Genomic DNA, 22,519 nt, shown 5'->3' with positions numbered 1-22,519 from the left:
TACGTAAGTTAATTCTTAATTTACGTATATTTTTTACTAATAAAAACGTTCGTTGAAAATTAAAAGTTCTAGTAGCCTTTTTAAGTAACCGAAAAATTGGAGGGCAGCTAGGCCTCCTTCCCCACCCCTTATTTCTCAAAATCGTCTGATCAAAACTAAGAGAAAGCCATTTAGCCAAAAAAAAAAAAAAAAAATTAATATACTAATTTCATTTCAAAAATTTATGTGCAGAGAGCCAAAATCAAACATGCATTAATTCAAAAACGTTCAGAAATTAAATAAAAAAAAACTAGTTTTTTTAACTGAAAGTAAGGAGCGACATTAAAACTTAAAACGAACAGAAATTACTCCGTATATGAAATGGGTTGTCCCCTCCGCAGTCCCTCGCTCTTTACGCTAAAGTTTGACTCTTTGCTACAATTCTACTTTTTAAAACAATTAAAAACTTTAGCGTAAAGAGCGAGGGATTGCGGAGTGGACAACCCATTTCATATACGGAGTAATTTCTGTTCGTTTTAAGTTTTAATGTCACTCCTTACTTTCGGTTAGAAAAACTAGTTTTTTTTTATGTAATTTCTGAACGTTTTTGAATTAATGCTCGAGGGTAATAGCTACGTCTCTGGAAAAAATGAAGATATTAGACTGTTTTATGATTGCTCATGGTAAAGAATGTGATTAAAGCCTCTTTTCCTATTTCAAAAGTAAACTAGTTAAAAGCTTACGCTCCTTACTTTCAGTTAAAAAAACTAGTTTTTTTTTATTTAATTACATCTAAAATCGTTGCTGACTTCGGTTCCCTTGTAAGGCAATTCCTTTTCTTTCGGTTCTATTTTTCTTTCTTTTGGGCTTATTAAATGTTTTTCTCTCTTTTTTGCTCATTAAAATACCTTAGCTTCACAAGGTTCGTTGGCCTCCATAAATCCCCCAAAAAGTGTTACCACATTACATTGCCAAAATAAATCAAATAATTTCAATAGCCCCAGTCGTTTATAAAAAAGTGTCTTGAGGTTATTATTCCGGTTTTTCATTAAGCTATATAAATGATGAGGACTATAAGATAATGTTAGCTTTCTGGGTGAATGACTTTTTTTTTGTCAATGACTTAGTTTTTGTTTTATCTTGGTTTAAAATTGCAATTTTTTACTTTGTATTGTTGCGGTTTTTAGCACATGATTAAATAAAAAGACAAGTTATTTTAACTGAAAGTAAGGAACGACGTTAAAACTTAAAACGAACAGTAATTATTCCGTATATGAAAGGGGCTGTCCCCTCCTCAATGTCCCCCTCTTGAGGCTAAAGTTTTTTATTGTTTTGAAAAGTAGAGTTGTAAGAAAGAGTCAAATTTTAGCGTGAAGAGCGCGGCGTTGAGGAGGGGACAGCCCCTTTCATATACGCAATAATTTCTGTTCGTTTTAAGTTTTAGTGTCGCTCCTTACTTTCAGTTGAAAAGCTTGTTTTTTTATTTAATTTCTGAAAGTTTTTGAATTAATGCAGAATTTGATTTTGGTTCACCGTACATGAATAATTAAAACGAATTTTGCTTTTTTTTTTGCTAAATGGCTTTCTCAAAATTTTGATCTTACGATCTGGAGAAAAAGGAGCGGGGGAGGGGGCCTAGTTGCCCTCCAATTTTTTGGCTACTTAAATAGGCCACTAGAACTTTTTAATTTTATTTACGAATGTTTTTATTAGTAATAAATATACGTAACTTACGAATTAAATTCCGTAACGAACTTCTGCATTCGTATATTTTTATTACATGTATGAGGGGGTTTGCCCCCTTTCAGTACCTCGATCTTTACGTTGAAGTTTGAATTTTGTTCAAATTCCTTAAGAATGACCCCCGAATCACAGAGGCCGTTTAATTAGAATAAATAGCCCTTTTGAAATTACTAATAATACTTTAGCGTAAAAAGCGAGGTATTGAGGACCCCCTCAAATACGTAACAATTCCTAATTTTTTTTAGTTTTATTGTTGCTCCTTACTTTCAGTTGTGAAAAACTTTTTTTTAATTTAATTTCTCATTGTTTTTTTAGGTAATGCTGGAAAATCCAGCCCCCCTTCATGAAAATTCTCTTCTCCTATGATAAATTTCTCCATGGAAAGATCCTCACACGAAACCCTCTCCCCCCGGCCCCCCAGAAAACGTCTATATGCTTCCCAATAATCAATACTCTATGTAAACAATGGGCAAAGTTCATAACTTGCAGCCCTTCCCCGGGGACTATGGGAGATTAAGTCGTCCTCAAAGACATATTAATTCGATTTTTCGACCATGCTGAACAGAATGGTTGTTTCAAAACTTTGATCTAGCGACTTTGGGAACAAAAATAGCGTGGGAGGGAGCCTAGCTGTCCTCCAATTTTCTTGGTCGCCTAAAAAGAGCACAAGAACTTTTAATTTCTGTTAGGATGAGCCCTCTCGTGACATTCTAGGACCACGGAGTTGATGCGATCACCCCTGAAAAAAAAAAATAAATAAAAACGCATCCATGATCTTTCTTCTGACGAAATTCCACATTTTCAAACAGTTCATGGTAATAGTGGCTCAATAGTAACCGAAACTCTAAAAAAAGGAATTTTGATACCAATAGTTACATCAAAAGAATCGCATTTTAATGCTGATTTTAAATATATAAGTTTCATCAAGATCAGTTATACCCATCAAAAGTTACGAGCATGAGAGAATTTGCCTCATTTTAGGAAATAGGGGGAAACACCCCCTAAAAGTCATACAATCTTAACGAAAATCACACCATCAGATTCAGCATATCAGAGAACCTTGTTGTAGAAGTTTCAAGCTCCTATCTACAAAAATGCGTAATTTTCGCCCCGCTCTTTACGCTATCTTACTGTTTTAAAAATAGAGTTAAGACAAAGAGTCAAACTTTAGCGTAAAGAGCGGGGCGTTGAGGTGAAAAGCTCCTTCCAAATACGGAGTAATTTCTGCTAGTTTTTAGTTTTAATGTTGCTTTTTACTTTCATTTAAAAAAACTTGTTTTTTTTTTAATTTATTCCTGATAGGAGTGAACTCCAATTATATGTCCATTCCTATTATATTCATTATATTCTTTTATATTCAATTTTCATTTTATTCAATTATATTCTTTAATTCCAATTATGTGCCACAAACATTTGCCTTAGTCACATTCGTGGCGTAAAAACCGAAATGACAAAACAAGTTCAGTTTTGAATAATTAAATAGCAAACTTGTTGATGTTCAGTTTAGCTGCAGTATTGCTGTTGCAACACTGCAGCCGGCCATAGAGCCTTTCAGGTGAATATGATAAAGCATTCATCTTTTATTGTTTAAATATATTTTTGAATGAATTATTGAGTAAATCTACCAATCTATATGTACGTAATATACAATTTATATGTAAAAGTATGTAACTTTAAACCTGTTCTCGGCAGAACTTTTTGATTATATTAATTATATGCTCCAATTACAGAATGAAAATTATGCGAACCCCTTTATATACGTAATAATTTCTGTTATTTTTAGGTTTTAATGCTGCTCCTTACTTCCAGCTAAAATTTTCTAATTATTTATTTTCTCATTGTTTTTTTTTTTTTAATAATGCTAGAAAATCCCACATGATTCTCTTCCCTCATGGATATTCTCTTCCCTCATGACAAATTCCTCCATAGAAAGATCCTCCCACATACCCCCTCGCCCGACACACCCCCCCAACACGAAAAAGTCCCCCTGAAGACGTCCGTACACTTTCCAATAGCCCCTACTATATGAAAACAATGGTCAAAGTTTGTAACTTGTAGCCCCTCCCCGGGGACTGTGGGGTATAAAGTCGTTCCGAAAGACATAATTATTAGGTTCTTCGACTGTGTTGAACAAAATGACTATCTCAGTATTATGATCTGTTGCCCTTGGGAAAAATGAGCATGGGAGGGGGCCTAGGTGCCCTCCAATTTCTTTGGTCACTTAAAGAGGGCACTAAAATTTTTAATTTCCGTTAGAATGAGCCCTATCGCGACATTTTAGGACCACTGGGTCGATACGATCACCCCTGGGAAAAACAACAAAAAAACAAACAAATAAACACGTATCCGTGATCTTTCTTCTGACAAAAGTGCAAAATTCCACATTTTGCAGATTGGAGCTTGAAACATCTACAGCAGGGTTCTCTTATCCGCTGAATCTTATGGTATGGTTTTCAAGTTTATATGACCTTTAGGGGGTGTTTTCCCCTTTTTTTCGAAAATAAGGCAATTTTCTCTGACTCGTAACTTTTGATGGGTAAGACTAAACTTGACGAAACTTATATATTTAAAATCAGCATAAAAATCCAATTCTTTGGGTGTATCTATTGGCATCAAAATCCTTTTTTAGAGTTTCGGTTACTATTGAGTGGGGTCGCTCCTTGCTTACAGTTCATTACCACAAACTGTTTGAAAGAGAACTGTTAGAATGGCGCTATCCAGGAGTGGTGCCAGTTCATGACAGAATAGGGGAAGGGGGAAGGATTTTTTAAAATGAAAATACAACTAAAGGTATGGATATGTACTACATCTCGCAAAAATAATAAACTTCCTCCCGAGTAATGCAGTGTTTAGCTTCGGGTATGTCTTCCCCCCTGCAAGAAATTTACTATCCCCAACAGAGCATATGCAACTAAGCCATACTTTTTAACTGTTGGTAATATACAGTCTATATGGTTAATTTTGATTAACCATATGGTTAATCATATATGGTTAATTATGGTTTATGGTGTAATTATATGGTTAATTTTGAGGAGCAGTAAGTAAGGAGTGAATCAAAATTTTTTGATAGCCATTTTGTTCAACGTTGTTGAAAAGTCCTGAAATGATGTCTTTGAGGATGACCCCCCCCCCAGATCCCCCAGGGCAAGGGTTGTAAACTATAACCTTGGGGCATATAAGGTATGTATAAAAAGGGAGATCATATAAACATCGGATGGTTCTCGTTGGATTTGTAATAAGTACCCTTGGTGCCCTTTTTTGAGATTCAGAGTGATCAGAGGGTACATAGCCTCCCCCCCCCGACCACTCGTATTATCCTGAAATACATCTAATAAAAATTCTCAGATGACCATTTGTTGTCGTAGAAACTTTAGAAAAGGCTCGTTCGGTTGGAAATTGAAAGGAAAATTTTAATAGTCGAAAGTGATTGGAGGCCAACGATTCTCCCTCCCACGAACACCATTTTACCAAACACATTAAATCAAAATTTTGAGGTAGCCATTTTGTTCAACGTAAATGAAAGGTCCAAAAATTATGTCTTTGAGGATGACATCCCCCCTCCAGACCTTTCAGGGCAAGGATTGTAACTTATGCCCTGGGGCATGTAAGGTATATATATAGAAAGTGTGATCGTATAAACTTCAGAGGGGGCTCATTGGATTGATAATCAGACGTTCTAGTGCCCTGTTTAAGATTCAGAGTGATCGGTGGGCGGAAACCCCCTACACCTCCTCGTATTTTACCGAAATACATCTGATAGAAATTTTGAGATGGTCAGTTGTTATCGGAGAAACTTCGAATAGAGCTCATTTGAATAGAAACTGAAAGAACTAGTGCCCTTTTTAATAGGCGAAAGTGATTGGAGAGGGAGACTAACCCCTCATCCTACGTCCACCATTTCCCCGAGCACATTCAATCAAAATTTTAAGATAGGTATTTTGTTCAACTTAATTTAAAGGTCCGGAAATTAATTCTTTAAGGATGACAACCCAACACAGCCCTCAGGGCAAGGGCTATAAGTTGTGCCCTGGGGTATATAATGTGTATATAGAAAGGGTGATCGTGTAAAATTTGGGGGGGGGGGGGCTTATTGGATTGGTAATCAGAAATTCTAGTGCCCTTTCTTAGATTGAGAGTGATCGGAGGGTGGATACCCCCCCCCCCTCACACACACACACACACACCTCGTACTTTGCTGAAATGCATCTGAATAGAAGTTGTGAGAAAATAAAACAGTTCAAAATAGGGATGATACCTTTTTATTGACAGTGAATAAATATAAAATTATTTAACTGGATATTTCGAACACCTATACAGTGTTCATCATCAGCAGTAAAACTAAAAGACATGAATAAAAATAAACAAAATTTATACCTAATAAACTAATAAACTTTCATTTCAACAGCGGAGGCAAATCTCTTTGACCTTTTCGGTTCCGGTTCATTAGATTTATTTGACACATTAGTTGGACAGAGGTCATAGCTCTTAGGTGAGGTGATATTTACTTTATTTGACCTCAGTAAATTATCATAAATTGAATTCAATCCAAATTCACCTGTATCTCTGTTTATGGAATTAGTCTTGAATAGAATTTTTTTAATTTCGATTGTTTCCCTGAAAATTTGCTTTAAACCTTGGTCCCTAGAAATCAAGAAACATTTTCAAACAAAATAAAATGATTTGGAAAATTAAAAATATGTTCCGAGAGGGCCGACGTGAAATCTTCAGGTTTGGTATTTTGCTTTAAAGACGATGAAATAGAATTATGATGTTGTAGCTATCTCGTTTTTAAATTCTGGTTAGTACGCTCCACATAAGAGCTTCCACAAGTACAAGTACCGAAAAGGTCAAAGAGATTTGCCTCCGCTGTTGCATTGAAAAAAATAAGAGCAATAAACTATATGTAATTAGTTAATTAGGTATAAATTTTGTCTATTTTTATTCATGTCTTTTAGTTTTACTGCTGATGATGAACACCGTATATGTGTTCGAAATATCCAGTTAAATAATTTTATATATATTCACTGTCAATAAAAAGGTATCATTCCTATTTTGAACTGTTTTACTTTTGTCATGGAAAGGCAGTGTGGTCTTCGAAGTTATCTACGTAGAAGTTGTGAGATGGCTATTTGTTGTCATAAAAACTTCGAAAAGAGCTCGTTTAATTGGAAATTGAAAGGGCCAATGCCCTTTTCAATAGTAGAAAATGTTTGGAGGGCAACTAACCCTTCTCCCGCGCTCATCATTTCTCCGAACATATCCAATCAAAATTTTGAGATAGCCATTTTTTCAGCTGTAATTGAAAGGTCCATAAATTGTCTTTAAGGATGACAACTTCCCCCCCCCCTCCATAGTCCCCAGGGCAAGAGTTGTAAGTTATGCTCTGGGACCATATAAGGTTTGTATAAAAAGGGTGGCCGTATAAACTTTGGAGGGAGGCTCATTGGATTGGTAATCAGTTCTAGTCTCCTTTTCAAGATTGATGGTGATCGAAGGGTGGATAACCCCCAAACCTCGTATTTTCCCGAAATGCATCTGACGGAAATTTTAAGTTGGCCATTTGTCGTCGCAGAAACTTCAAAAAAGGCTCATTCGATCGGAAGTTGAAAGGGCTAGTGCCCTTTTTATCAGTCAAAAGTGATTGGAGGGCAACAACAGCCCCCTACACCTATCAATTCCCAAAACACATCAAATCAAAATTTTGAGATAGCCATTGCGTTCAGCGTAGTTAAAACATATGGAAATTATGTCTTTGACATCCCCCCTACCTTCTCAAGACCAGAAAATAATTTGCACTTTACTGAAAGAAAATAGCAATGGATTGTCAGTTTAGTATGCACATACTGATACATATCTATTAAAGTTTTAATAATTTTTGTTTGTTAAATTTAAAATAGTTGAAACATTTTAAACGTATTTTTTCGTTCAATGCCTTTTGAGTTTTCAACGGGAGAGTGAACGTAAAACAGATATTTTGTTTAAAAAAACACAAGACAAAATAAGTTTGTTCTAAGATTAGTAACTGATAATTATATATTATAGCTATTAAGGTATTATATTAAGAAATTTATGTTTTCTGAAGTACAATATTACTGATATTTTTAAATAGCCATTTGTTCAAAAGCAGTTCAAAGATCAATAGCATGGCGTTTGGGATTGACACAACCCCCCAGAGTCTGGGGGCCAGGGTTGTAAGTTATATCTCCGGGGCATATAAGGTTTTATAGAAGGCGTGGTTGTTTGAACTTTAGGGGAAGCTCATTTGACTGGAAATGTATAGTTCTAGTTCTTTTTAAGAGCCAAAATTGTAGGTCAGCTAGCCCCCCTCCCTGGCAACCTGTTTTCACCCAAATACATCCAATCAACATGGCGAGATAGCCATTTTGTTCACAATAGTCCAAAGAGCATATAACAATGGCTTCAAGGTGGACACAGCCCTACAGAGCTCAGGTGCAAGTCAGGTTCCAATCGAAATTATGTTCTGGTCTTGAGAAGGTATGGGCGTTATCAGCCACTTATTTATTGATTGTGATTTGTGGTAGTTTTACGCTTGGAAGATTATTCGACTTTATTTTTCCTCATTCTTGGCTTAATGGAGCTCTTTACTTTTCTTCTAAAAACTTGTTTTATGAAAAAGTTTTTAAATCAATTACATGGAAAAGGGAGGTGGATTTTCCGGCATTATTGGAAAACCAATAAGAAATTAAATAAAAAAAAAGTTTTCTAAACTAAAAGTAAGAAGCAACATTAAAACTTAAAACGAACAGAAACTATTCCGTATATGACGGAGGATCCCCTCTCCTCCGTACCTCACTCTTTACAGCAAAGTTTAACTTTTTATCTCAATTCTTTAAGAACGGTTCTTGAAACACAAGGGCGGATTAATTAAGATAAGATTGGACCCCTTTTCTATAACTAAAAACTTTTGCGTGAAGCGCGAGGGATTGAGGAGAGGGTAGGCCCCCTCAATTTTTGAAAAAATTCTGTTCGTTTTAATTTTAATGCTGCTCCTTACTTTCAGTTTTTTTTTTCATTATTTAATATCTTTAGAGGTGCTTGCGCCAGGATTTCCTTTGATGCACCAGCACTTTATAATTTCTCAATATTTCTACACCAATTGGCTATGTCAAATCCCTCCCCCCCCTCTGCAAGAAATATACTGCTTTGCCATCCCCGATCGACGCTATGCCATTGAACCATACTATTGAATGCGTCAGGTTTTTATAATTTCTCGTTTTTCCTGCACCGAATGCCTCTATCAGATTTTAGCTCGATGACATTTTGGTCGATGACATCCCCGACCGACGCTATGCCATTGAGTCATACTGTTGAATGTGTCGAATTTTTATAAATTGTCATTTTTCCCACACCGAGTACCTATCTCATATTTTAGCTCGATGACATTTTGCCATAAAAGTTTGTCTTCCGTTTATATGTTAAAATCGTTTGAGACCAGAAAAAAATTGCACAGGAAAGAGGGCACTAGAAATTTGGATTTCCGTTTTGAGTGAGCCCTCTTTCGATATCTGACGATCACTTGTTTGATTGAGTCATCTCTGGGAAAAAGAATACAAACAGAGAAGCACACATTCGTGACCAACCTTCTCGACAAATCGAAAATTTCCTGTTGACTCGAATTTGTCATCGGGTATAGGGGCATGATGAATTTCATAGTGTAGTTTTCGTCAAGAGTGTCTTTTTTTAAAATAATTTTCCCCCTATTTGAAGATGTTTTTCTCATTTTTGTAGAATTATGCGAAAGGCTTTACGCTAAATGTTCGAGTCCTGGTTATTTAGTTTAGGACGAGATCAGTAGCGTGACTCTGTAAGCTTAGCCAGAGTCGACCCAGCTCTGAATGGGTACTTGAAGAATTATTAGGAAGGTTACCAGGAAGGGTGTGCGAAAGCACAGGATGGCTGGTCCCCAACCCCCTCAATTCCTGGCTGAGGGACCATGAAACGGAAATCATCCCGCCGGTAGGGACTGTAAGATCCAAGTGTGTTTTGTTTTTATTTACGCCAATAATTTATTTGGGGTAAGTATAAACTTAATGAATTAGACTTATTTGGAACAATCTCATGTACAGGGTGGCTCAAAAGTAGATTTATTAAAAAATAGCCGTTTGCATGGTTGAAGTTACTTACTTAGTAAACAATCCTCAGAGAATAAAAAAAGGTAAAGGATACGGCATTAGACTTTACAGTCCGTACCGGCGGTGCTGATCTCCGTTTCTTGGCCCTTCAGCCAGGAAGTGCAATGGGGAGTTGGGAGCCAGCCATCCTGTGCTTTCGCACACCCTTCCTGTTTACCTTCCCCAGATTTCTCCAGGTACCCATTTAGAGCTGGGTCGACTCTGGCTAAGCTTACAGAGTCACGCCACTGACCCCACGTCCCAAACTGAAGAATTGGGTACACTGGGATTCGAATCCGCGTCCTCTCAGACAAGGGATCCCGAATCCAGCGCACCAACCCACTCGGCCAGGACGGCTCTGGGGTATAAATCTAAAGTGAGGCTAACCGTAAAGCTAGCTTCAAGAAAAATCTGAACTAACTGAAATAGCTAAAAATCATTCTTAATTTTTATTTAGTTTTTCATAAACTGTACGAAACTCTGGAAGTACAATGGATTGATGCTTTGTTTGACAATACTGTTTCAGGGTTCGATTCCGGCTGCCCATCAGGCTGGGTAACAGACTTGCTGCCTTTCCCTGTTGGTTGGATATGTATCCTATCTTTAGCAAGTTCTAGGGATCTAATAAGTTGTTTTGTTTTGTTTTTTGTTTTTTAGGAAAAGGGATCAATTTGCAAGGTCCTTTTATCATCCCCAAATAACTAATTAATAAATTTAGAATTCTTAAAATTGTCAGTTATAATTTTAAGTCTACTTGATAACTGTAGACTGACTTTTGGACCACCCTGTATCTTGTAACCGTGGTACCTATTGTATAGTTTTAGCTACTATTGGCACGTATTGTTCATTACTTACAATTTATTATTACAAACTGTTTAAAAGTCCAGTCTGTCTTACGTTGGTAAACGTAGCATGTATTTTCGCCCCAGTAAATTATCGATTTTTGTTCGGGTAGGTTTTTGGATTTTGGTTCAAGCACTGAACGTTTAGACCTAATATTTTCCTGTATCTCTATTAAGGATCGAATTTGTAGGTAATCCAGACTTTCACACGGACGAGGAATCTCCTTATTTCCTCAAAAAAATAGTTTATCAAAAATTCCCTGAAAAACATCATAAATACAAAATGCTTGATAAAAAAAACTCCCAAATTAAAAAAAAAAAAATCCGTCGACTTCAGGCATGGCCAACTTAGCCTAGCTTTCAGATGTATGAGGTTTCGAATTACTATCATCGTGAAGTAACTTATTGATTCTGAAAATTTGTAGGCCCCTGCATCATCTATAGGGGGGGGGGTACATTTTTTTGTCTTCATTCCCTAGTTATACCTTGCTGTGGTAAATTGTTTTCGTTTGTAGTATGTTTCCTCTTTAGCAAAATTAAACTTCTTCCTTCTATTTTTCTCTTTATATTTTATTTTATCTTTTATTCTCTCCTCATTTTCATTTTTCATATTTTCCCTTCCTTTTTTAATCCTCAAAAAATTTATGGCTGGTCTTAGCCTACGTCAATTTCAGCCTGTTTAACGAGGTGAATATAATAAAAAAAAAAATCGTCCGTCTGAGAAAAAATGGGTTTTACAGTACTCTTTGTCGCGTGGTGGGGAGTTGCGAATGATTAATTTAGTTTTAATTTTTTATTGATTTATATTTACCCTGGAATGGCCTTTGCTCTTTTTTTCTCCGCTCTTTCTTTATTTTCGGCGTCTACTGCTTGTTCTTTCGTCTTATCTTATTTCTGTCTGAAGGTGTTTGTGCTGCTTTACTGTTACTTCTGAATTCAGCTAGCACATTGAGCTCTTCTCTTCGTTGGCCAGAATTGCGATTTTATTGTAATTATTTATCTGAAGAAAGATTTACCTTACCTTAAAGTTTTGAAAACCAAGTCTTTTTACGTGTTTGGGTTGTGCTGGAAAAAATATCGCACCGCCTCTCAGCTGACGAATTCCTAAACAGTATTAATCGCAACTGCTCAGAAGAGGTCAAGGGAAAGGCTGGGTTTAAAATTAACTCTTGCAAGGGTCCATTTAGAATTATATCTTTCGGAAACTTCGCGAAGCACGCTCGAAGATACGCACTAATCTGGAGGTTTCGGCTAAAAATATACAATTTTGTTAAAGTGCTAATGGTCCTTCTCTTTGACAAGTTATCAGATAGAAAATACGGACTGTACCTCCCTCCACAGCAAAAGGCTTTGAGTAACAATCTTGAATTTGACATAACAATCAAGATACAACTTAGATGAGGGTTTCTTTGCTGTCTTGGAAAATAGTTGAGCTAGGAGACTGAACCTTTGAAGGAAGAGTTCAGAGCATTATTCCCTGGAAAAATGCTTTCCCATTTCTAAGGCTTAGAAAATAGCTTAGAGGACTGGTCTAAAACTGTCATAACGCTGGAGAATAAAATGATTTGAGTTGGGTTTTAAGCTATACTAGTTTGTTTTTATCATTAAAGACACATTACTCTTAATTCTATAAAACCTTATCATTCAGTATTTAGTAAAGTTTCTCTGGACCTCCTTTGTGCTATAAATGTATTTATCGAAGATTCCCTTTTATACCACACAGTTTATCTAAGCTCATCAAAGGCTAATACTTTTTAGAGGGGAGAGGATAGTGGTAGATACTTCAAAAGATTTCTTCAGAGTATAAAAGAAGGTCTAGAGCTATACCTAAAAGTTCTCTCGCCTAACTTTATTATTTTCCAAATAGCTAAAAGCTCGGCATCTAGTACTCTATCATGATTAATTATCATTTATCACCCTTTTTAAAATTAATTTATATTTATGATTATAGGGAGGAGAGGAAGTGGCGACGGTGGGCAGACTCCACCTTAGTTCATCAATTGTCGCCAAATGTGTATCGCACTTGGGAAGAAGCACTTCAAGCATTTAAATATTTTTCTATGGTAAGTTGTTGACGATTTGCCTGCGTTGCTAACTTACTATAGACACTTCCTTTCAACATTAACAGTATATTTAAACACTAACAGTATTTTCTTTCCGCAGTAAAACATGTCAGCAATAACAATAACACTGTATTTCAACAGTAACAACAGTAACAGTATATCTCAACAGTAAGAGTAACAACAATAACATTATTTTCTTTCGACAGTGAATATATGTCGAAAATAACAGTTACAGTATTTTTCAAGAATAACTGTAATAACAGTAACAGTATATTTTAACAATAACAGTATTTCCTTTCAACAGTAAATATATGTCAACAGTAACAGTAGATCTCAACAGCAACAATAACAACCTTTTTTCAACAGTGACTACATGTCAGCAATAACAGTAACAGTATATTTCAACTGCAACAACATTAACAATATATTTCAACAGTAACAATATGTTTCAACAGTAACAACAGTAAAAGTAACAATAGTAAAAGCGTTTTCTTTCAACAGTAACAGTAACAGCATTTTCTTTAAACATTAACTATATGTCAGCAATCAGTAACAATATATTTTAACATTAACGATAACTGTAGTTACAGTCTGTTTCAGCAGTAACAGTATTTCTTTTCAACAGTAACAATAACAATTGTAACAGTATTTTCTTTAAACAGTAACTACATGTCAGCCATAACAGTAACAGTACATTTCATCAGTAGGAGTAACAACAGTAAAAAAGGTAAAGAAGAGAGAGGTAAAGAATACGGCATTGTGGCCGTATTGCGACTTTACAGTCGCGTGTGCTGTTAACTTACTATAGACACTTTCTTTCAACAGTAACAGTATATTTGAACAGTAACAGTATTTTCTTTCAACAGTAAAACATGTCATCAATAGCAGTAACATTATATTTCAACAGCAAAGGTAACAATTGTAACAGTATATCTCGGGAGTACCAGCAACAACGATAACATTATTATCTTTCAACATTGAATATATGTCGAAAATAACAGTTACAGTGTTTTTCAACACTAATTGTAGTAACAGTATGTTTATAATAGTAACAGTGTTTCCTTTCAACAGTAAATATATGTCAATAGTAACAGTAGGTTTCAACTGCAACAGTAACACTATTTTTTTTTCAACAGTAACTACATGTTAGGAATAAGGGTAGCAGTATATTTCAACAGCCACAACATTGACAGTATATTTCAACAGTTACAACAGTAACAGTATGTTTCAACAGTAACAACAGTAAAAGTAACAATAGTAATAGCGTTTTATTTCAACACTGACAGTAAGAACAGTAACAGTATTTTCTTTAATCATTCATTATACGTCAGTAATCAGTAACAATGTATTTTGACAGTAACGGTAACAGCAGTTACAGTATATTTCAACAGTAGCAGTGTTTTCTTTCAACAGTAAAGCATGTCATCAATATCAGTAACATTATATTTCAACAGCAAAGGTAACAATTGTAACAGTATATCTCAGGAGTACCAGCAACAACGATAACATTATTTTCTTTCAACATTGAATATATGTCGAAAATAACAGTTACAGTATTTTTCAACACTAATTGTAGTAACAGTATATTTATAATAGTAACAGTGTTTCCTTTCAACAGTAAATATATGTCAATAGTAACAGTAGATTTCAACTGCAACAGTAACACTATTTTTTTTTTTTTCAACAGTAACTACATGTTAGGAATAAGGGTAGCAGTATATTTCAACAGCCACAACATTAACAGTATATTTCAACAGTTACAACAGTAACAGTATGTTTCAACAGTAACAACAGTAAAAGCAACAATAGTAATAGCGTTTTATTTCAACACTGACAGTAAGAACAGTAACAGTATTTTCTTTAATCATTCATTATACGTCAGTAATCAGTAACAATGTATATTAACAGTAACGGTAACGGCAGTTACAGTATATTTCAACAGTAACAGTGTTTTCTTTCAACAGTAAAACATGTCATCAATAGCAGTAACATTATATTTCAACAGCAAAGGTAACAATTGTAACAGTATATCTCAGGAGTACCAGCAACAACGATAACATTATTTTCTTTCAACATTGAATATATGTCAAAAATAACAGTTACAGTATTTTTCAACACTAATTGTAGTAACAGTATGTTTATAATAGTAACAGTGTTTCCTTTCAACAGTAAATATATGTCAATAGTAACAGTAGATTTCAACTGCAACAGTAACACTATTTTTTTTTCAACAGTAACTACATGTTAGGAATAAGGGTAGCAGTATATTCCAACAGCCACAACATTAACAGTATATTTCAACAGTTACAACAGTAACAGTATGTTTCAACAGTAACAACAGTAAAAGCAACAATAGTAATAGCGTTTTATTTCAACACTGACAGTAAGAACAGTAACAGTATTTTCTTTAAACATTCATTATACGTCAGTAATCAGTAACAATGTATTTTAACAGTAACGGTAACAGCAGTTACAGTATATTTCAACAGTAACTGTATTTTCTTTCAACAGTAACAGTAACAACAGTAACAGTATTTTCTTTAAACAATAACTACATGTCAGCCATAACAGTAAAAGTATATTTCATCAGTAGTAGTAACAACAGTAACAGTACTTTCTTTCAACAGTAAATATTTGTCAGCAATGACAGTAACAGTATATTTCAACAGCAACAGAAACACAGTAACAACATTAACAGTGTTTTCTTTCAACAGTAACAGTAGCAGCATTTTCCTTAAACAATAACTACATGTCAGCCATAACAGTAACAGTATATTTCATCAGTAGTAGTAACAACAGTAACAGTACTTTCTTTCAACAGTAAATATTTGTCAGCAATAACAGCATCGATATATTTCAACTGCAACAGCAACAGCATTAACAGTAGTTTTTTTTCAATAGTAACAAACCACCACTGAAATTTGAAACATTGACGCCTTGAACGCTAGAATTGTATTTCAACCAATTCGTTTATGACATAGAACTTTGGTGTCTCACCTTGCTATCAGGTATCTAGTCCCCACACATACAGGCTTTAGATAAAACATTTATTCGCCCTGTTTTTTACGTTGTACCCAATTGTTTGTCAATAAATAAGAAAGATGTTTGATTTTCCCAAATTGGTAGAGGGCAAAGTGGTTATTTTTTCGCCTTTGAATAAAAAAAACAATCCATCAGTCATACTTTATCTGTAAATAAAGTTATGGTAACATTTAATTGAATAATTTCAAAACAATGAAGATAATAATTGAAAAAACAATATTTCCTCAAAGATTTGACCCTAATATCCCCATTTTGCTCCATTCGTCTCATTTTCAAGGTAAGAGCATGGTCGATGTCATCCTACCTGGATGAAATGGTAGGGACTTGTAAGGGTGATATTGATGGTAGGGGCCATGGTTGTATCGAGGAGTGGAGGGAGATCCATAGGGCGTAATAAGCTTTGAGGTGATAAGGGACTCAGCATGCATTTTTGCATAGAGAAGAGAGATTATGTATGTTATGAGTGTTATATTTTTATTAAACTCGAGCGAACTGAAATGCTTATGATCCTATGAAGAAGGATTTGGGTATCTCACCTCACTATCTGATGCATATACCTTGTAGGTACAGGCTACTAATAAGCCTTTTTTCGAGAAAAAGAAGATAAGAACAGACAAAATGGAAATATTATTTGTACTGAAGAGCGTAACCACCAAAAGCGTAACCTGCACGTAAAAGGTTTTTTTTTTAACGAGGGTCAAACTGTACAATTTACTTGTCAAAAATAGACGTTTGATTGGCCCAAATTGGTGAGGGAAGAGGGATTATTTTTTTAGTTTTTGAATTGAAAAGACAGTCCATAAATCACATTTTAACTGTAAACAAATTTGTGGTAAGGTATAATTAAATAATTTCAAAACGAGAAAAGAATTAACGAAATAGTGTTTCCTCAAAGATTTAACCTTGATGGCTCTATTTTGCTCCATTCGTCTCCTTTTCAAGGGCAAGACCCTGATCGCTTATGACCCTATGAAAAAGGATTTGGGTATCTCACCTTACCATCTGGTACATATACCCTGTACGTATAGCCTTCTAATAAAAAATTGTTTTTTCGTCCTCTTTATTAGGTTGTACCTTGTTATGCGATTTGTTGTAAAAAAAAATCAGTTTGGCCAAACTGGCAAAGGGACTATTTTTTCGCTTTTGAATTAAAAAACAGTCCGTTATTCATGCTTTAACTGTAAACAAAGTTATGGTTAGATGTAATTGAGTAATTTCAAAGAAATGAAGATAAAAATTTAAGAAACAATATTTCCTCAAAGATTTAACCTGAATGTCTCCATTTTGCTCCATTCGTCGTCTTTTCCAAGGGTAAGCCCTTGGTCGCTTGTGACCCTATGAAAAAGGATTTAGGTATCTCTCCTTACTGTATAATGTATATATCCTTTACGTACAGGTCTCTAATAAAACATTATTTGTTCTAGAAAAAGAAGATAAGAATGGATAAATAGTATTTTGTCTGTGTTTTAACTTTATTTTCATTTTTTTCCCATTCGTTCAATTTTGAACGGAATGTCGCTATGCTAAAATAACAATTTTAATTTAATTCAAGTTGTGGTTGTGGTTGCGGTTAGAACCAAATATGAATGGAGAGTGGACAGCAATTGCCTCAGTGCATTATTACACTTAACTAGAATGTCGTATATTATACTAAATCATTTCTTCAAAGTAAAGTGTATATTCGGTAAAGTGTATAGTGATGTACCCATAAACTTGATGTAGGCTGCTTGATGCTGCGTATTAAGTTATAAAAGATAAATAAAGTATTTTTTTGTGTTTTTTATTTGCTTCTCTCCTACCTGAGGTGCTGCAACCCCCACCCTGAAATGCTGCATTCCCCACCCTGAAATAAATTATTAGGCTTTATTGGGGTCTAATTACTTTGATTTTGAATACTTAAATTCAATTTTTTTTTCTTTTTACTGCTCTTGCGTCATAAATAAATTATTCCTAAGTTGTCGACAGTTGCACGTTTTGGCTCCAGAAATTCGACACCAGAATAAATAGAATTCAAGTTTTTAAAGCATCAGTTTTTGTTTTCATCTATAGCAGCAAGAAAGGGTTATTGGACCCTGGAACGTCGAATAAAAAAGAATGGTATTTTATTTCGCCGGAATAGTGACTAATACAATCAAGAAGAAATGTCAATATTTCCCTTAACATTTAGTCAAGTCTAATCTTCAGTCAATTCTTTCAACTCAAGTCTAATCCATGTGTATGTACATGTATAAATGAAGTGCCTAGAATTATGGGTCTCCCTCCCCCTTTTCATATATAGCATCTACAAATCTAAAAAAAATAGTTTTAAACAGGGGCGATTTTGCTATAAGGCAGGGAGCAACTACCCTCTCGGACATTGGTTTACCCCCCGCCTAGACCCCATTTTACCCCCAGCTGAAATTTAGTTGCTTCAAAAATCTTGTCAAAACTAAGATAGGCCTGCATAATTCAAGCATCCACAGAAACAGTTCAGTTTTCTTTAGTATGCCTTTACCTTTATGGTACTATATGGCTCATTTTCAGTTTCATGATAATTTTCATTTGATTTGGGAAAACCGGCTCCAACTTTCCCCCCTCCCCAGGACTTTGACAAAATTACGCCACTGGTTTTAAATAGAATATCTCTCCAAAATTCATTATTTTTTGTTCCTTGAAAAATAATACCGTTGATTTTTTCCACTCATCCATCTTCTCTGTACTAAGAAGGCTTAAAATAAATGGATAAAGAAGATAGAGAGAAAAAAATGAAATGAGAAGCATAAGTAAACAAATATAAGAAAAACTAAAAAGCCAATCTGTGGAGTTGAAAACCATAAGGAAACTTAGACCATTCTCCATTCTTTTGGGGTTTCAACAAAATTTCTATTTCAGTATATTTAGAACATATACGTTTCTTACACTTCTGTAGTCGCTTCCAGTTTAAATGCATCCCAGTAACCTTTTCTTAATACCTGGATATAACCCTAGTTTATATAAAAAATTTGCTGGTTTTTCAATTTGTTATTTGACATTATTTGATACTATGGCCCAACTGCTGATGAGAAATAATTATAAAAAATAATTCAAAATCAGAAAACTTTTTTAGGATTCTTTTCGAGTGCGGTGGCAAAATTTTAAGGGGACACAAGTTTTATTGAAAACAAAAAATGTTCAATTGATATGAAAAGTAAAAGATATAAGGGGGTCTTGGGGAGGGCTGGGGCTAAAAATCAAGAGATATCGATTGAAGCCGAAACTTGGGGTGGATACATGCAAATCATGGGTTTTATGTCTAGTTTCATGCCTAGCTTACATTTCCATGTCAATATTTCAAATTTTATTGCTTTTATTAGTGTAATTTTTTTTAAGCAAAATTAGAAGCCGTATTTAGTGATTTTTCAGACTCAGCGAGGTAAATCCCAATCTTGATTTGGGTGTTTACTTTCAATTATTTTCACATCATGCAAAAAAGCTTGCGATTATGTCAAAAAAAAATTCCTCTTAGGTCTCTGCCTGGGCCTTCACAGAACTCTCTTCCCTGTTTTTCGCCATCCCCCCTCTGTTAGCGGAATGGACACTTGGTCCATTTCCTGGATGCTGAGAATCACAATATTTAAGTTTTAAACAAAATTAAATAAAAAAAACAAGTTTTTTCAAGCTCAAGTCCAATGGGTCATTAACAAATCAAAACATAAATCTAAACAAAACCATAATAAATATAATCAAAAACATAAATAAAACATAACAAACATAATCAAAACCATAAATAAAAACATAATCAAAAACAGAAACATAAATAAACATAAACAAAAACATCATCAAAAATATAAATAAACATAAACAAAAACCTAGTGAAAACACTCGGTCCATTTCTGGAAGCTTAAACTTAATTAGACATAGTTTTAAACATAATTAAATAAGAAAAAGAAGTTTTTTTAACTCAAAGTAAGGAGCAACATTAAAACTTAAAACGAATAGAAATGATTCCATATAAAAGGGGGTTGCCCCTGGTAGGGGAGGGGGGCTGCTCTTTACGTTAAAGCCTGAGTTTTGGTCATAATTCTTTAAGAACTGCTGCTCAAACACAAAGGACGTTAAATTTGAATGGGAAGTATCTTTAAAGAACCTTAAGACTTAAGCGCAAAGAGCGAGGTTTTGACCGTTTTTCAAAACATACCCGGAAATCCCGTCACTCGCTGAAAAATTTTCCCCGAAATTTTCTCTCCCCACTGAAAAGTCTCCCAGGGAAAAATCCCCCCGCCCCCCGCAAAAAAATTATTCCCAAAAAATATCCGTATATTTGCCAACAGCAAGTATAATATGTGAGGAATGGACAAATTACGTAACTTACAGCCCTTTCTTCAGGGACTATTAGGGTCATGTACAGCCCTTACAGCCCTTCTTCAGGGACGTCACTTACAGCCCTTTCTTCAGGGACTATTGGGGTCATGTCATCCTCAAAGGCATATTTGTCGAACCTTTCCTCTATACTGAATCAATTGCGTATCCTTCCCCCTTCAATTGATGTCACAGATTATATCATTACCAAACAAAAAAGTACATTTTGTACTCTTTGTCCTCAAGACCTAGCTCGTTGCCGTACAGAACTTTAGCTCTGTAATATACAGTTATATTATTATAAATAATTATATTATATTTATATTATTATAATTATATTATATAATATATGTAATTATAATTATATTAATTTATTATATATAATTATAGTTATATTATTATAAATAAAATACAGTTATAGTAAACGTGCACTATAAAAAAAAATCACTACATTTCTCTTAATGCATAATTTTCTAAAATCAATCTTTAATCAATCACTCTTTAAAAATTAATTTCTCTCAATGCATGATAAAGCGGTGTTTCATAAATTTGAAAATTGGAGATCATGTCATCCCCTAAGGCATATTTGTCGAACGTTTCCACTATACTGAATCAATTGCATCTCTCAAAATTTGGTCGGAAATCTTTGCGGAAAAAAGGGGCATGGAAACGGGGCTAGCTATCCTCAAACTCTTATGGTCACTTAGAAAGGGAATTAGAGCTTTTGATTGCTTTTCAATTGATCCCTCTACAAATATTCTTGGACCATTGGTTCGATACGATCACCCCTGAGGAAAAAAAAATAGAAATGCATCCGTTATGTTTCTTCTGTCAAAAAGTGCAAAATTCCACTTCTTTGCAGGTATCAGCTTGAAACCTCTACAACAGGGTTCTCTGATATACTGAATTTTATGATGCTATTTTCATTACGATCGCATAACTTTTAGAGGTGTTTCCCGCTTTTTCTGAAAATCAAGCAAATTTTCTCAGATTCGTAGCTTTAGATGAGTAAACTTCAACATGATAAATGAATCTGATAAATTTCGGAATCAGCCTAAAATATCCATTCTTTTTTTGTATCTATTGTTATCAATTTCATTTTTTAGAGTTTTGGTTACTATTGGTCCGAGTCGTTCCTTGTTTACAGTTCGTTACCACGAACTATTTGATACGCAGATTGCTCACTAGTCCTACTCGCCGAGGAAACTTTAACTTTCATTTTCGAACAAAAACTAACCAAATACCTTCCTGCTCCTAGCCTGGGGGAAACCACCCAAATAAAAAGAATAATAAATTAATATAAACTAATTCAGTCTAATTTCAAATTGCACATAATTCTTTATAACTTAGTTATATTATTTAAATAGTGACGAAGACCACACTGCCTTTCCATCACAAACGAGGGATTAAAAGTAAAAACAATAAGGACATTTTTTCTAAAGAAGTGGAATTTCAAACTCTAAATAATATTTCAGTCCTAACTGTATTTAGTTTTAAAGTTCGTATTTTAATGTAAATTTATCTTTTATATTTTCGTTTGCTTTGTGCTGAGAACGGCCCTTGGGCCGAAATATTCATTTAGGGTTTGGAGTTCCACTGTATATAGAAGAAATCTCCCTATTCTTCTATTTGTAATTGGTTGTTTAGTTCTATTATTATTAAATTAATCTCAAACTAGTTGGAATTAAGAGTTAGAATTAATGTGCTTTCGTTTGGGACTTTTTACTTTTTAGGGGGGGGTGTCACATTTCGGATTGAACTGAAACAAAACGCTGAAAATGGATCTATTGTGAGAAAAGCATGGGAAATGAAAGAAAATTTTTAACGTCTCAAATTTTCAAAGTGGCAAGGGCCCAAAGCCGTCCTCCCACAATAACAACATCATTAACAAAGCAATACTTAACCATAATGCTCCCTTGGGTACACCATCTGCAATCAGATAATATTGAAAGCTGAGGAGAAATTTTCAATTAAGAATGTCATTTATGTGACTGTCATTCACAGAGAAATCGTTCAAATCTTCTTTCAATCTTTTCACCTTGCTGAGCCCCCCACGAGATTATCTTTTGAAGCGTTTGTAATAAGTAATTTTCGTTTTCTAGGCTGGAGATTGGGAAAATATTTTTCCGGATTGGCAGAGGCAAATAGTCATTTATGTGGGAGCATTGGCTATGTATTTTGTCGGTAAAAGACTTAAGAAAAGGTGAGACGTTTTTTCCTTTAAGAACATATCAGGTTATTTAAAAAGCACAATTTAAAAAGTAATTAAATGACTATAAGTAATTAAAATCAGGTAATTTAAAAAGGACATGCTGGGTTATATCCCTCCCAGTTGTTATGCCTCTTATAATCAAAAACGGCTCTTAAATCGGGGCTTATTCTAAATTCTTGTTTAGACCCA

The 22,519-nt window shown here is 34.6% G+C and overlaps 1 protein-coding gene across 1 annotated transcript in view; it reads left to right on the top strand.

Annotated features, from left to right (window-relative positions):
• The window catches only part of LOC136037409 (prostaglandin E synthase 2-like), an 87,392-nt gene that overhangs the window by 40,870 nt on the left and 24,003 nt on the right, over positions 1-22,519 (top strand). The window contains exons 5-6 of the mRNA XM_065720163.1: positions 12,648-12,759; positions 22,221-22,321. Of these exons, the coding sequence (XP_065576235.1) occupies positions 12,648-12,759; positions 22,221-22,321 (213 nt within the window). The remainder of the gene's footprint in view (positions 1-12,647; positions 12,760-22,220; positions 22,322-22,519) is intronic.

This window comes from Artemia franciscana, chromosome 16 (genome assembly GCF_032884065.1).
Source record: "Artemia franciscana chromosome 16, ASM3288406v1, whole genome shotgun sequence".
Taxonomy (NCBI): domain Eukaryota; kingdom Metazoa; phylum Arthropoda; class Branchiopoda; order Anostraca; family Artemiidae; genus Artemia; species Artemia franciscana.
This window is presented reverse-complemented; position numbering and strand designations above follow the sequence as displayed.